At 39.8% G+C, this 16109-nt stretch overlaps 1 protein-coding gene across 1 annotated transcript; it reads right to left on the bottom strand.

Annotated features, from left to right (window-relative positions):
- Positions 1-2628: 2628 nt before the first annotated feature.
- On the bottom strand, positions 2629-8359 carry LOC123960261 (glutathione S-transferase theta-3-like). Its single transcript, XM_046034903.1, has 5 exons — positions 8163-8359; positions 7237-7324; positions 6334-6490; positions 5370-5546; positions 2629-3151 (listed from the first exon to the last, which is right to left on the bottom strand). The coding sequence occupies exons 1-5, from the start codon at positions 8269-8271 to the stop codon at positions 2951-2953; spliced, it is 732 nt and encodes a 243-aa protein (XP_045890859.1). The 5' UTR covers positions 8272-8359; the 3' UTR covers positions 2629-2950.
- Positions 8360-16109: the final 7750 nt, after the last annotated feature.

The following is a 16109-nucleotide window of genomic DNA, read 5'->3' as shown; positions in this document are numbered from 1 at the left end:
CCATAAGAGGACAACATAAACTAAATCAAGCTCTTAAAACTACTGTGAATGTGAAGATGAGGTAATAATGGAAGACCCCCCTTGATACTGATTGCGTTTACATGCACACGAGTATCCTGGTTCTTAGTCTTATCCTGTATTTGATCTTATTCGAGAAAATGGTGTCTCTTCACTCCTGGTCACAACGGTAAACCAGCACAAGAATGACAATTACCAACAAAAAAATATATTCTGAGCCAGCACATTTAAAAAAAAACCAAAGAGTACTAATAGGGTAACGTGTATTTTGAACAAACAGCAAACTTATCAGCATGAGTAATGAAGCTAGCAGAGCTCAAGCTCAGAAAAGCTCACCAGATGAGGAGTATTGTCACCTGCAACTGGATGGAGGATACCCGGTCAGTCGCAGATGCCTCCGGTTCCAGCAGCAGTGCCAGCATGGGTCCAGCCAATTGCTTGTCTGAAGAAGAATATCCCACTGACCCGCTCCTTTTTCATCACCGGTCTCTCACAACAGAAATAATCTGTGCAGTGATTGGACATGGTCCTTGACAGCCTGGTTTGAAGGAGGGTTACAAAAATTTCCTATATGACCAAGATAAGCGACGCTTCAGTCAGTCTTGGTATAGCTCAGGTACAGTGGAGCGGTAGGGGAAACTGATTGTTCTGTATATATATTTATATATGTCATTTATGTAGTGTGGCACTGATTGAGACAGTGCACTTGGCCTGTTCAGCATGCCACACCACTGTCTTCTTTGGTGCTGAAACATTTTAACTTACTACTTACTTGACTAGCAAGCCATTTTCTTTGTTCTTCAAAACAAAGTTGTTTGACAATGTGGCTTTTCTTTGTGTTTTATAGGCTTATCATTTCATAGGCTTACTTGGATCAACAAGTGACACAGTATAACAAATGGTTTCATCAGCTATTTTACTGTGCTGAGAGTCTAGCTCCACCCTGGGGATCCAGTTTTGTGATTGTCTGCCTGCAAGAGTGTCTGGATTTCTCACCATCTCAGCCACTCTGATCAGCACCATACACTGTATATAAACATCTGCACCGATAAGAGTGTTCAGAAATCTGGGTGAGGTGTTAGATATGCCACATTATCCTGCTTTCAACTCCAGGCAACAAATCCAGGTTTCTGAAACCAGGATATAATGTTTACATGCTCAACAGATCACAGGGACAATCCCAAAACTTAATCATAACCAGGATATTAAACATTGTATCCTGGTTTCAGAAACCCGGATTTGTGTTAATGGGTAAGTTGCCTGCTCATCCAGTTGGTAATCCAGCCTTATCCTGTATGTAACTTCTGTGGCTATTTTAGAATTGTCACTGATTCATGTAAAAGTCAAAGGCAAGTAGACTTACTGCTTTAGTCTTGGATAAAGACTGCAGCAGCCACCAAAACAGGACAAACGAGGGGAAGTTATGATCTTTCAAAAAAAACACAAGATGTTGATAACATACGAATTTGATATGTAGGATAATCAATTAATCATTTACGTTATTTGGCAGTGAAAAATGCCAAACAGTCTCTGGTTCCAGCTTCTCCAATGTAAGGATTTTATGCTTTTCTCTCTATCTATTATTTTAGTTTGCATTTTATCATTTTGTCATTTTTCCGAGACAAAACAAGCACTCTGGGAAATTGTGATGGGCAGTTTTCACTAATTTGTGACGATTCATTCAATTGATTAATCAAAAATAATAATGGTCAGGCTCAAAAGTTACCTCCCTAAAAGGAGATTTACACAGAAATAACTTAAGACATGCACTAGATGTCAGTGAGATCTGAACTACGCTCACAAGGCTATGCATCACAGAGGAACATACTGAGAAATAAAGTTGGGATTATGATCTATGATGTAAACATTTGAGAACATGTCTTGTTTGGAAACAAACCCAAAAATTCTGATATGCCATTTGCGACTTTTTTTCTGATTTTCTTGGAGATAAAGATCTTCTTGTTCTCAGAAGGACAAAGTGGATCACTGTGAGGAAAACTGACCAGTTCAGACAATCTGAGAAAACAATGACTCACTCTCTGCAACAGTCATGTGTGTAGAGCTGGAATGCATCTGAGAACATATTCTCAAGTGCTTTACTTTGGTCAACTTGTACTTTACTTGAGTTTTTTCCATTTTATGCCACTTCATACTTCCACTCCACTACGTTTCAGAGGGAAACATTGCACTTTTTACTCTTTTGAATTGAGTTTATAGTGTAGTAGTTTAAGTACAGCAGTACTGTATGACACAACACCAACAACACCAGCTACAACATCACATTTCTGCTTACAGGTTAATGTATCAATGTATCAGTGAATGCTTTGGGTATAATTTTGAGTGCAGGCATGTAAATACTCCTTCCACCACTGCATGTGTGTTGTCTATCAACAGTTGCATGTCCTTCTGAAGTGTCTAAGAGCAAACCTGACCTGATTAACATATCATGAGGAGTGTGATAATAAACTTTATAATGTCCCTGTTCATATTTCTACCTTCACTCCAGCATGTTTTTCACATCCTTGTAAGTCATGTTACCTCATATTTATGTTTATCTACAAACTGAATTTCAGAAATCCATTTAAAAGTAGACAAAACAAATGGACACAGTTGGTTTTTATAAGTATTTTTAGTGGTGTAGGGATCATAAGAACAAACTGAGTTGTTGTAAAGAACATTTGTCCTAATTTGTCCTGGTGAATATTTCCAGCCCAGTTTCACAGTTTTCACATTTGAGTTGAGTTTCAGATTTTGTTCAGACTTTATAGCATGATAATTTTTTGGGGCGAATCATGTTATGTTTACAGCACAGTTTTCCAAACATGTTAATACCTGGAAGCTGGTTAAATGCTTTCTCAGCACTTCTTGACAAACCTGCACAGGAATTATGCTACATAACATTTGACATGTGAATTTGTACACAGAAAAGTTTTCAGATGAAAAGCTTCTGCAATTTCGGTTTGAGCATCTCCAGATCACCGCTGTTCTGCATCTTCTGCGGCAGGCTGCTCACCTTCATGATCACCTCATGAGCTTCGTCAAACAACTTTTCACCGACCTCCTTCTTCACTCGCTCTCTCCAGGCGATCAGCTTTGGCCGGCCTTGAAATACATCCAGGCCACTTCCAACAGGCTGCAAAACACACAGCAAACACAACCTAAATGTTCAAGTTTTTTTTGAAAAGATAATACTGCAATTACATGAAATTAAATTACAATCACATATACATGAAAAGTTTTAAGTTCAAGTTCAAGTTTATTTATATAAAACATTTAAAAACAACCCTAGTTGACCAAAGTGCTTTCCAGGTTCAGAATACACAACAAATAAACACGACAAAATCATTAGAGAAGGTCAATAATGTTAATACTCAACCCTGTCAATGAATAAAGATGGGTCTTTAGAAAGGATTTGTCAGCAGTCCGAGCAATTCTTATTTCAACAGGTAAAGTATTCCAAAGATTAGGAAGCTGGTGAAAAGGCTCGGTCACCTCTAGTTTTTTACCTGGATCTGAGGACATCGAGGAGCGTCCGATTGGATGACCTCAGTGCTTTGAGTGTGTACATACATACATATATATATATCATTTCTAATAAATAAGAAGGTGCCAACCCATTTAAAATTTTAAAAATAAGCAATAAAATCTTAAAATCAATACTAAAGTGGACAGGAAGCCTGCGGAGCGAGGCTAAAACGGGGGTAGTGAGCTTTTTAGTTCCAGTTAGAAGTCGAGCTGCTGCATTCTGGACTAACTGCAACCGATGGCGAGATGGCTGATCCACTCCAACATACAAAGAATTACAGTGGTCTAGTCGAGACGTTAGAAATGCATGGATTACTCTTTCAAAGTCTTTGCATGGCAGGTAGCGATTGACTCTAGTCAATAGTCTCAGCTGAAAGAAACTGGCTTTTACAACAGAACTAATTTGTTTTTCAAATTTAAAAGCACTGTTCGAAGATCACACCTAGATTCTTGGTAAATGGATGACTATGCGTTCCTAAAGTGCCAATAGTATCTAAACAAACACTTAAATACCAAGGTCAACCAAACGCAACAACCTCAGTCTTACTTTCATTAAGACAGAGAAAGTTCTGATTCAACCATATTTTAAAATCTCTCAGGCAGTTAAGCGAGGGCTGAAATGGGTTGGGATCCCTCGTGGGGTCACTGAACATGCAGAATCTTCTGAGACTAATACATTGATATTCATCAGATATATTTTTCATACAAATGCAACTAAAATAGGTCTTAAATATATCACCATGATTCATTTTAGGTTCAAGCAGCAGTAGCAATTCTGGGTTGCACCTTTCCTGAATTAATGGCAAAATATTTCACAATACTTTCAATTTCTAGTTTTTAAAATAATAAAATTCAGGGTGCCTGGTGTTCTAAAGGCGAGTATCTTGGGACCAGTTCGGCTTTGGCCAGGGAGCTTTGCTGCATGTCATATGATTAGGAATGGTTTGCTTTGTTTATTTCCTAATCAATTAATTAAACAGACCTAGATGGCCTCGTTTATGCGTTAAAAGAAATCCTGCCCTACATGGTACTGTGTCTGATTCATCCCAGAATTCAACTGCCATCTTAATTATTTACCTCTTTCTCCCTCCCAGTGTTTCTTGTCCATATCTTTACACATACACCCATAAATTAAAGAGCGAGAAGAGAATTAAAGAATGTGATATTTGCACTTCACCTCTGATTAACATCTCACTAATTCTCAAGAATGGGTCAAACTCCAAATATGCCAGATCCTACATTTCCCATAATGCAACTTAAAATTAGGAAAACCAGAGCCACAGAAGACAGGATGCAACCATTCACAAGCTGAGTAGTCCTTCTCATGACTAGCAACCTGAACATAAAGTGTAAAATTGGTGCCCTTTTAACCCCTCGACGCCTGACTGTATTTACAATTATATTTACAATTATATAAAAAAAATTACTATTTGTCTTTTTGCTTTCAAGCTGGTGCTAAATTGAGTGGAAATTAATAATTTGTCTATACCACATACAATACATATAAATTTAGTTATGATGCATAAACCAGTGCTTGCAAAAGGTTCCTAGGTATGTATCGATTATGATTACTGGCATTGGTGGAATAAATACGGTATCTTGGCTGTAGTCTAAATTCAAGCGGTGTGATGCGAATTAACAACAGTCAGTGTTTAGGGGTTAAGGTTAGTTGGTAGTTGTAGAAAGTAATTGAAATTCTGCAGTAGTAGAAGTAGCAGTAGCTGTAGCACCAGGTAACCCATATTTTGACAAGTGCAATAGAAATCATGTTTTTACTTACATTTACTTACCAGTAGTAGTAGGATAAATAGTAGTTGTAGTATTACCTGCATGATCTCAACTATAGCCACCAGATCAGCCAGAGAGATTTTGTCGCCGATGATAAACGGTTTGTTCTGCAGGAATTTCGCCTCCAGCAGGTTGAGCGTCTGATTCAGATCGTCGACAGCAGCATCCACCTTCTCTTTCGGGGCCTCAGAGCCCATGATGACAGGAAACAGAGTCTGCTCAAAGAGAAGAGCAAAGATCAGCCAGACTTTGGTAGCACCAGCAGCAGCATTTGTTATTGACAGTCATTAATATTCTGTAAGTACATTTATAAAAAGTAGTCTGAATGTGCTTATTTTTAGCTATGTTAGCAGCATGGCTTTAGAGATGACAATCTCTGACAGTCGGTTGGCCGACATCTTAACAATTATTGGATAGATGGTCATGAACCTTTGGTTCAGACATTTGTGCTCCCCGAGGATGAATCTTAATGACTTTGGTGATTAGCTGCACCAATCACCACTACTTGCACCAATCAGTGCAAGTAGTGGTCATTTTGAGTGAATTGTTAGATGAAAATCTATGGATTGAAATGTGGGTCATGACTTAACTTTGAGTACTCTGTTGGCTCAGTACTTGTACTGTACTTGTGCAATGACGATAAGGTTCAATCTAATCTAATCAGGAGCGTAGCTATGTTCCCAGGGTCCTAAGTTCAAAAAACCATTTACCCTAACCTTATCCCTAGATGTGGGAAACATAGGACCCTTTGTCAAGTTCCCATTATGTGCCATACTAATTTTGCTAACAATGAAATTATCACATCTAATCTAACAATGAACTTCATAAAAATAAAATGTCAATATATTTAAACATATTAGGTATAGATCTAGTATAAACAACCTCAAAATGCAGAGGTACAAAAAGGAAAAAACTAACAAATGAACTTGTGTATGAAGTGTTGAAATGTGTGTACTGAAGTAGGTCAGTGGATACAACACCGGGTTGATCTGGGAATCGTACCCTGAGCAAGAAGACCTTTGAGCCATGAGCTCTGAGGTTCATGTGCTGCCAGGACAGGTATTCATTAACACGAGCTCGCTGCTGCAGGTCAGCTGGATACCAGTGCTCTGCCACCGATGACGAATATTTCTGCACCAGGTACTTCAGGATCGCAACGCTGCAACACAGACAGCAGGAAGAAGAGAAATGGAACAAATGAATGTTCTGACCACAGCAACAGAGAATATGGCAACTGTTTCACCTAATTGTTGTTCAACTACACTGAAAATATTATCAAGCAACCAGGAGACACAGCATACATATTTACTGAAGTTAAATGGAACAAGTAATGTGAAGCAGGACAGGAGCTGCCAGACAAACTGTTTTATTGAATATTAATTGATTATTCAAAGGGTGTCCATGTTGCTCAGGTTAAGCTGCTGACCATGAACTACAACTTCACAGTCTGAATCCTGCTGGGGACCTTTGTTGCAACTCTCACTTCCTGTCATCTCTCTGCTATTGCTACCTAATAAAGAAAGTATATTATATTATAGTATATTGTTTGGGGGCCCTCTACAGGCTGCAGAGCCTTATGCACCCACTTGGCTTGTTTATGTCTCAGGCAGATGAGTTGAAACTGAAAACCATTCAACACCATTGCACTGGTGATGAAGCTACAGCTGAAGATCTAAAGACTTCAGCAGGTCAAACCAGAACTATCTGCGTGGCTAGATCCAGAGTGGAAGAATATGTTGGCCCTTACATAATAATAAGCAGCCTTTGAAAGAGATCAACAAACTCTTCCTGCGGATTTTCAAAACTTACTTGCTGATGTCTAAAATATGAATGGATGGACTGATCAGACACTTGGTGTCATTATTTGTAATGTAAGGAAATCTTAAATCCAAACCATCGTTGTACCTCTCCGTCAGAATGAAGCTTCCATCCTTCATGACAGGAACCTTCCTCGTAATGCTGATCTTTCCAAACTCCTCGCTGTACTGCTGCCCTGAGACAAACACCAGCAAATGAGAATCACAGATGACTTAAAAAGAAATATATATCTGCTGTCAGTTTGTTTGTGTTGCCATGTGAACAGAAAAAAAGTATACATGCACACAAAGCACATAACTGAGGTTTGTTCCACCATTTGGAGAAAATGGTGAGTTTATTTTACTCTGCCTCTCCTTTTCTTTGTTATCTGCTTTGGAACGCTTCTCTTTGCTTTGCGTCCCTAAGGTGATACTCAATCACCTCAGGGACGCAGGGATGTTTTTTCTAGATGCTTTGACCTCAGACCCACAACATCCCACCAACTGTTTTCTTGTAAAGTTGGTTCTCTAGGAGTTAATGTAACTCTACTCCTCAACTTGCTGAATGAGTCTGTCAGCTTTCTGGGTGAAATGTGAAAATGTAAACTGATCCCCCAGAGGAGTGCTGGAATGTTCAAGCTTACAGAACAAATTCAAATCCGGCAGGACGTTCAACTCCTGCTAAATGTGTTTACAGAGTTACAAAGTCAAACACAAAGACTAAGTCTGCAAATATAACTATGCAGATTTCTGAGGCTGGAGTTTATGCAACAAGTTCAAAGTTTGGTGGTCACTAACTTCACAAACATCTGGTCTGTACATATTCAAAAGCCCCCAAAAAACATCAATAGACGGACAGACAGACAGATAGATAGATATCTGAAGAGAAATTACTTCCTGTAGTGGTTGTTATTACTATTTGAAGATAGAATGTGAACAAAAAGCCCAAACCCTTTACTAAAACATGCACAATTAAGCTATGCATAAATTCAAGTCTCATCCCTGTCCCTGTGACTGTCTGGGGTGTGGGATTACCTGTAGCGAGGTCGACAAGCTTAAACTCAAAGGGAATCCCGACCGCTTTGGCAAACAGAAAGACGGAGCGGCAGGGCTGGGAGTGCAGGTCGAGATAGAGCTCCATCATGTCCGAGTCTGAAGGCTGCAGATGCTTCCTTTCCACCCCGTTCACTCTGAGTTTTCAGTCCTATCCTGCTGCGCCTGTTGTCCTCTGTCTGCCCAGAACTCCTCCTCTTCTTACTGTGAGGCTCACTGATTTCTAAATGGTGGCGACAGTTCAAAATAAGCAGGCCGTCGTGGTTGAACAGTCTGACCTTTGGCCCCTTAGCTTAGCCCAACATTTTATAAACACTGCTTATTGCATTTTTATCTGCTTGGGGTTCCTCTAATCTGTGATTCAGGGTCCTCTTTATAATGTAAAGTAATTTAATGCAGTCAGACATTAGTGAAGACGTTAAAAGTTTGACATCAAGTCAATGATCACATGGATAAAGATTTTTAAAATGAGTTTTTGTACACCGTGTCCTCTCATGATTTGCAACAATTTTCACTTTACTAATTACACTAACAATGACTTTATATTAACTAGCTGGTGACTACAAAACTATGTTATTTATATTATTTGTATATGATGACACTTTTTCTTATTAACTTGGACTGAAAGTAATTTACAATAATATAAAATAATTCAACAACAATTTTGATAACCAATTCATTGTTTGTCATTTATCAAGCAAAACTGCAGAATATACTCTGTTCCAGAGTCTCAAATGTGAGAATTTGAAGCAGTTTGTGGGTTTCTGAAGTGGCGCGCAGACTGGATGCAATGATGTATGTCAAGTCGATGGAGTCTATTCATTTTCTATGAAGAGCAGATCAGGCTGCATGATGCATGATGGAATTGATAGACTGTTCACAGTGTCTGTTTTTGCATGAACACGACTCAACCTCTACTTTATCAATCCAGAAAAAATGCCCCAGACTCACAAATCTCAGATCAAACTTTTAAACTAGGCAGCACTGATCAAATATGATCAAGATCTGTAACTGCATTGTCTATTTCTCACCTCAATAGTTCTCATAAACAATGTTTTAATGTAATGTTTAGCTGTTATATTCAAAAGTTTGACAAGGCCACCATTTTTTCCTGCTTAAAACTGGGCGAGCCAGAACTAAGCACCGCATCCCTCCACCAGCTGGAGCCGCCCACATTGAGCATTTAAATCATTAAACGCTCAATGTGGGCGGCTCCAGCTGTTGCTTCTTGGCAGTGGCTGACTTGCCTAACTCCTGGCTAATCCAAATATGAACAATGGTGGAGATGTGGAGGACTTGTTGAAGCCTGGTTGCTGTAAGTAGCCACCTGTGATGGTACCCACCTGTCACTCAAAGCAGCCATGCCCTTAACTATGCATAACTTAAAGCCTAAATATTGTTTTAACGGGTCAGTTATATAACAATGCCGTTCAGTGATCATGAAGGGTAAAATTAGGTATAGAGACAAAAACCTTTTTTGTACCAGGCTGTTTATGTGTTTATTTCTGCTGTAAAGTTGGGCATTTTTACATGCACACTTTTGGAACGAGCCTCAATTGGCCATTCAAGGAACTGTTTTTGGCATTTTGTTGTTTGACCTGAAGGCCCAGGTTGTGCAGCGTTTAGTGTAAATGTCATGGATGGAGGGTAGAGAGGTCCCAGTAAGGGGGTCTGCTATCTTCACTGTCCTCTGTAGGGACTTCCTGTAGAAGGTGCAGTGGCATGTCAAGACTTGTTTAACTTGGGTGGCACTGACTTATGCAGGGCTGGCAATGAAGAATACATCCGCAAACTTGATATCGTTGGAGTCATTTGGCGAAGCAGTCGTGGGTCAGGACCTGGTCAGAATGGCAGTGGGCAAGGCAAACATCCCTGGGGTCTTCATTGAGTGTGGTGGCTGCTAAGGTGCTATTCTGGAGCCATACTGTCTAGGGTCTCTCTGTGAGAAAGTCCAGAATCCAAAGGGAGGTCTGCAGGCTAAGGGGGCTCAACTTCAGTATGAGCTTCTGGGGGATGATAGCATTCTCACATTGGTGTTACCCATGTGTCACAGGGCTAGGTAAAAAGGAAGAGGAAATGACATGGCCTGTGGACCTGGGGGTCAAGTAACGTTGCGAGGCAGGACTTGGCTAGAAACACAAATCACTTCATAGTAGCGATTCATGGTCTGAGCAGCCAAGGCAGTAGCCGGGTGCAGCCTTGTATGAGTCTCGGGTGTTTGTATGATCCAGATCCAGAATGTTCATCCTTTGCAAAGTTGACATGCTGATGCAGATTTCAGAAGAACAGTTTTGAGATTGCCGTGGTTGAAGCTGCCGTGATGTGACGATGGCCCCATAGAGAACAGATCTTCTTTACTGTTCGTGCTGGGAGGGATATGTATAGTGCCACAATAATAATGTTGGCCCACAACAGATAGAAGGAGCAGCCATTTAATGTCAAGTACTGAACAGTGGCTGGAGACCACTGTAGCAGTAATAAAAAAAAATATATCTGCAATATGTAAATACCGTAAGTATGTACAAAACTACAAAAAGATCAGCAAGCAGAACAGAATCAAGATTAAAGTGACTGAAACCTTTATTTTGAATTTTGTTGAGGCGGGATGAAAAACATTCATCTTTCTTCTGGATCTGGTTCAGCAGTCTGCAGAGGTGGAGGCTCCTGCTTCTGAATCAGCCTGTTGAGTAGCTGCGTCAGATTGGTCAGACGGCTCAACAGAGCTGGATGTCTTCTGACTGCAGAGTTTCCTGAGGGACGGATAAAGCAGCAGCATTTATCAAAGAAAAAAATACTCAAACCAAGATTATGGTTTAGTTTTATTTATATATTCCCAGACCATCACAGATCATCACTATACAATTGTTTTGGCAAACTTGTTAGCAACATTAGCACTAATTTGGAGTCATTTCATTACTCTTTCCTGAAGGATCAGAATAGTATAAACACAGTATAAAATCTGGTGTTCCCTTTTGCTGTGTAAAGTCTAAACTGAGAGAAAGTCAGCTTTTTAGCCATCAATACTGTAAGCCTGCCTTGTGCATTTGGACAACAGGGACAGGACAAACGGTCCTGGCTCCACAATAGTGGACCAAGCTCCCCAGCAGAAACTTTACACATCTTCTGTTGTAGACTGAAAACTCATCTGTTCAGACTGACAATTGGTACATAAAAACAAAACAAATGTAGCATCTGAAGCAGTTACATATCAAACAAATACAAACATATTTAATGAAGTTGATGTACTTGTGTGATTACATTTTTGAAATGTACCCACATGGTTGAAATGCACTTATTGTAGGTCACTTTAGATAAAAGCATCAGCTAAAGCTTATTTTTGGAGGATTCAAGTGCAGAGTGAAACACATTTCCACACAGGAAAAACTGATGTGACCCAACGCTGCCCCCTGCAGGCAAACACGTAAGTCTCCACGTTTTAACAAACCTGTTGAGAGGCAGCTGGGTGCCGGTGGACGGAGCACCAGTCCTGGAGATGGCTGATTTGTGTTTCCACGTAGGTCGAGGTACGAGGCCGAGGTCACCTGGCCTGTAGCGGGCCATCAGGAACAATGGATCTGTGGCTGCGTTCGGGGTCTCTTCTCTGTGGAGAAGGGACAGGATGAGGGGAACAGGAGCAGACTGTCTTGGCTCAGGATTGATGAGAAGTAACTCTAGCTCTACAGTATTCTTAAATACAGTCTCTCTCTCTCTCTCATATGTCAATTAGCATTAACAAATTAGAGACTAATTGCACGCATATTTAATGAGTGAGAACAACGTACCATAATGAAACTGTTGTAACTATAATTACACTAGTGGTAAGCTATATATGATACTATTATCTGAACTTATAATGAATACACTAGTATTACCCTAATCAGATTTTAACAGAAGACAATTTTATTTGTGAATTAGTTAAATTGTTCTCAATAAGCTGTTGAAATGTTACAAAAAGGCCTACTATAAACAATCTGTAGGCTGACATTAGCCAAATAAAGTGTAACCTATAAATATATTAGTATCATAGTAACATTAAACTTTTTATTAAATGTTATTTAATTTTGTACTAATACACTAATTTATACTAGTTACCGGCAGGTGGATAGAGCCTCTGCAGTGGACAGATGTACATTTAGCCAGAGCCAGGATGCCAATGTGCAAATATGCCCATCCATACACATTGCCACAGTGCCAACAATTACTTGAATCACCCCCTGCCTCGACCTTCCACCCACTGCAGGTGACCATCTACGACCTGCCCCCACTGTCCTCTTTTTTGAAAACCAAAATATGGTCTCCTAAAATAGTAAAACCTTGATGTGCGGTATAAGAAAGTATATACTAGTTTAGAAATTTTTATATGTTCCTTTTTGAGACTTTCGTTTTGCCTCCACTATATTTTCCATTGTACAAAGTTTTACTCCACTACATTTATCACATAAACATTCTACAATTAGCATAAGATAAGCTCATAAATTATGACCAATATCACTTTTCTTTGTCTCTTCTTTATTTACAGGAAAAGAAAATATGTTGTTGAAATACCCTAACTACTCAAAACTGTTTTTTTCTAAATATATTAGACATATAAGAAGAGACAGAACATTAAAAGCATGGATAAGAACTTATTTCACTGTGTGTTTATGACTTTATAGCCTTATTTAGAGAGAAATGCATTGTTTGAATATTTTGACGAGATCGCTCAACAGCTAATCTGATTCCGGTGGGAGTCAAACCTCAGCGGCACTCTGGTCCAGCCCACTGTGCGGCTGTGAGGAAACAGCTGCAGTGTGTTCTGGGTTTTTCTAAACAGGTAAACAGTAGCCAGCAACACCACCATCATCACAAGTCATACAATTAACAGAACCCATCTGGTGACGAGTGATTCCAGTACCTGGCTGGTTCAGGGCCACAGGCCAGTGGCTTCTGTCCTCGACTACTCTTGTCAGTGGAGTCCTTGAGGGCGGAGTCTGTTCCCGGGGGGGCGGTGCTCTCTAGGACCTCCAGCAGTCTCTGCATCTTCCATCGAGTCTCAGACCTCTTTTCTGAGTCCTGCAGAGGACAAGGAACACACACCAGAGCTTCACAAATCAAAAATAATCTATTGGTTGTGATCAAACGGCAACCTCTGGGGCTGAAAAAAGATGCCAACACAGAAGTGCCAAAAACTTCGGCTTGATTGAAAAGTGGGTCAATTTCCATGGACACCAGTTTAAATTATATTAAAAGGGGCTATATGTAGTTTTTTATTGAAATGAATCAACTTTATTTGTGTGAATGGGTTGTAATCTCACATAAAAACGATCCACAAGCCGGGTTTTACTATTGCCTCTGACGACCAGTATGCCTAATCCTAAGTGAAGACTTTTGTATTCTACACCACAGTTAGAGATGGAGTATGGATAAAAACCATCGAACTGTTTTATGTGCTATAGCCCTTCAGGATGAAAGAGAATCCGATCGACATCGGGTGAAAACACAGTCAACATCAGAAATGCTTGAGAGATCTCCACTTTGTTTTTGGAACCAACAAAACCGACACAGAGTTTGCTGACACCAAGCAGTTGCTAATGTTATCTGGTGCAAAATACTATAACTTTAGCTGTATGGCTTTCCACATTACTTCACCGGCGATACATATTAATATCCTTTGCACCACCGGTATTATGTCAAAGTGTTTATTTTAGCCTGCAAGAAATGATGTAACAGTTCAAAGCAAATGTGGAGCGTTGTGTTTATACTAGCCTATAGCGAGGCTACAGCAGGGGAAGCCAGCTACGTAGCACAGATCTGCCGCTGTTTGCTTTGTAACACTGAATTTAGATTTATTGTCTTTTTACCGATACTCAGGTACACAGCTTCTCCGCCGTCTCAGTCAATGTAACTATGTGACAAAGTATACAATACTGCAACATAACAACGCAGGATAACAACACAGTAGAAGACCCATTCACTACAGTAATGTTACTTGCTGCGGTCTAACTGTTATAAAGTGTGGCAACAATCCCATTTATAATATTGAGGCGTGATCTCTAACCGTTTTGTTTTCATCTAGTACATTTAGATGTGCTCACATTGCTGAGCCCCCTGGTGAAAGATACACAAATATTAACGTTAGTTATTGAAAAACAGCAAATGTTATCATGTAACGAGCACAGTTTACTTCAACCTCAAGCTGATAAAAATATTACTGTAACTGTAAACTACATTTTTCTGGATTTGTTTTAGGTTTTGGAAAGTGAATAAATCGAGCTTCTCCTTTCAGCCTCAGTGGGGGCAGTGATTGTAATTATTACAAGTGCCCCAGGAAAAGTATTTGATATCTTAGAAAAATACATAAAAAAAAAAAAACTAGAATACAACACATTTCGCATCGAATCAATGGAGCACACCCATGAAAGTGTCAGACCTCAGTTAGAGCATGTGTTATACCGTGCTGTGATTGGCCAGCTGCGTATTTGGGGCAGAGCGAAGGGTCATTTAAGGATGTGGCTGCTTTGAGTGACAGGTACGTGTCCTCTCAAGTGGCGAGCTGCTAGGTGGGCAACCGGGCTTCATTTGGCCTACCACAGCTCTACCTCTTTGCCCATAGAGTCAGGGTCAGAGCCGCCCACACTGAGCTTCACAATGGGCCTTTCTCATTTCTTTATTTTGTGGCTCCTCACCTCCTAGATCCTCCATCCACCTGCCTGAAACTGTTTGGAGTAAAGGAGCCATCCCCTGATCACTCCTGAGCTCTATTACAGTGTCTAAACATGTTTTTCAGAAGCTAAAAGTTTAATTCTGTTTCCTCTGGAGAGTTTCCTCTGTTTATTCAGCTACAACAGCTTTTAGTTTAGCTGCTTAAAGTTTCAGTGTGTAAGATTTAGTGGCATCTACAGGTGAAGATGTGAATTGCAGCCAAGTGTCTAGTCTACCATTGCCCCCACACAGAGCGTAGGACAGCTACGGTGGCTGACACAGCACAAAAGGTGTCTCTTCTGAGACAGCAGAGAGTAGCCAGTCAAGAAATTAGGTTTCTTTAGATAGATATATTAAATTATATTTATTTAATTATTAAACCATATGTTATTGTAACTTGGCCACTAATGTAGCAGACCTCGGCCACGTAAAACTTTAATACAGTTATGAAAATTAATATTTCCGGGAATATTAATTTATACCTCGAAATTAGGAGCACCACCTAAAGATTTGCTTGTCCGCCCAAGGCTTTAGGTCCTTGAGCATAGCCTGAGAATTATACCAAGTTCTGGTAATTCATGAAATCGTAAGGTCAATCAGTCAGTCTCAGATCTGAGCGTAAGTTCTGTGTATAGGGACTCTAGATTCGCGAGGCCTCTGGAATATAGGCTATTTAATGTTGCTGAGATTAAGCAGGCAGCTCCAAACAGAATAAAAAAAAATCAAATCTCCCGCTAAGAAATTTAGAATTCAGGGTCGTAGCTTTCTCAGCTCGTCTGAAGGAGATTTAAGTACGAAACAAAAATCGGAATTTCAAAAGTAAAGGAAGTTAAGAGAACGTATACGTTTAGTTTCAAGAAAGTTTAAAAGAAGAGGTTTTCTTTGAAGAGGAAGAAGCTGGAACAACAGACAGCAGGGCCTTTTTATTGATCCCGCTAGGTAGTGTGACGTCATTTTAGGGATGGTCTCCCAAACGTCGCTAAGGTGTTAACTTTTGGGATAAAGAAATATACGTTGCGCGTATTTCCCTTTAATCTCTCTCTCCACAATATCGACATTTGGAAAAATACTTAGTTCTAAACATTCGGATAAAGACAGTTAAAACAAGGCTAAACACTATGGAAAAAGGTTATAATGGTTATATAAAACGTAACAAAGCTTGGTTACCTGTCCTCAGTATACTTGCTGGTTACTGGTTTTAACTCGTGAGACAATTTAGATGTAGGCGTGACAGTAAAATTTCGTTTA

The sequence above is a fragment of the Micropterus dolomieu genome, linkage group LG21 (genome assembly GCF_021292245.1).
Source record: "Micropterus dolomieu isolate WLL.071019.BEF.003 ecotype Adirondacks linkage group LG21, ASM2129224v1, whole genome shotgun sequence".
Lineage (NCBI taxonomy): Eukaryota > Metazoa > Chordata > Actinopteri > Centrarchiformes > Centrarchidae > Micropterus > Micropterus dolomieu.
The sequence above is the reverse complement of the archived record's forward strand: the minus strand, read 5'-3'. Positions and strand labels throughout refer to the sequence as shown.

What these genes read in the sequence shown, in the direction of transcription:
- LOC123960261 (XM_046034903.1), bottom strand. Translation starts at nt 8,271, where the DNA reads ATGATGGAGCTCTATCTCGACCTGCACTCCCAGCCCTGCCGCTCCGTC. An exon ending in AGCTTCATTCTGACGGAGAG is followed by an intron (nt 6,491 to 7,236) that starts GTACAACGATGG and finishes TCTGTGTTGCAG; the next exon opens with CGTTGCGATCCTGAAGTACC. An exon ending in CAAAGGTCTTCTTGCTCAGG is followed by an intron (nt 5,547 to 6,333) that starts GTACGATTCCCA and finishes CTCTTTGAGCAG; the next exon opens with ACTCTGTTTCCTGTCATCAT.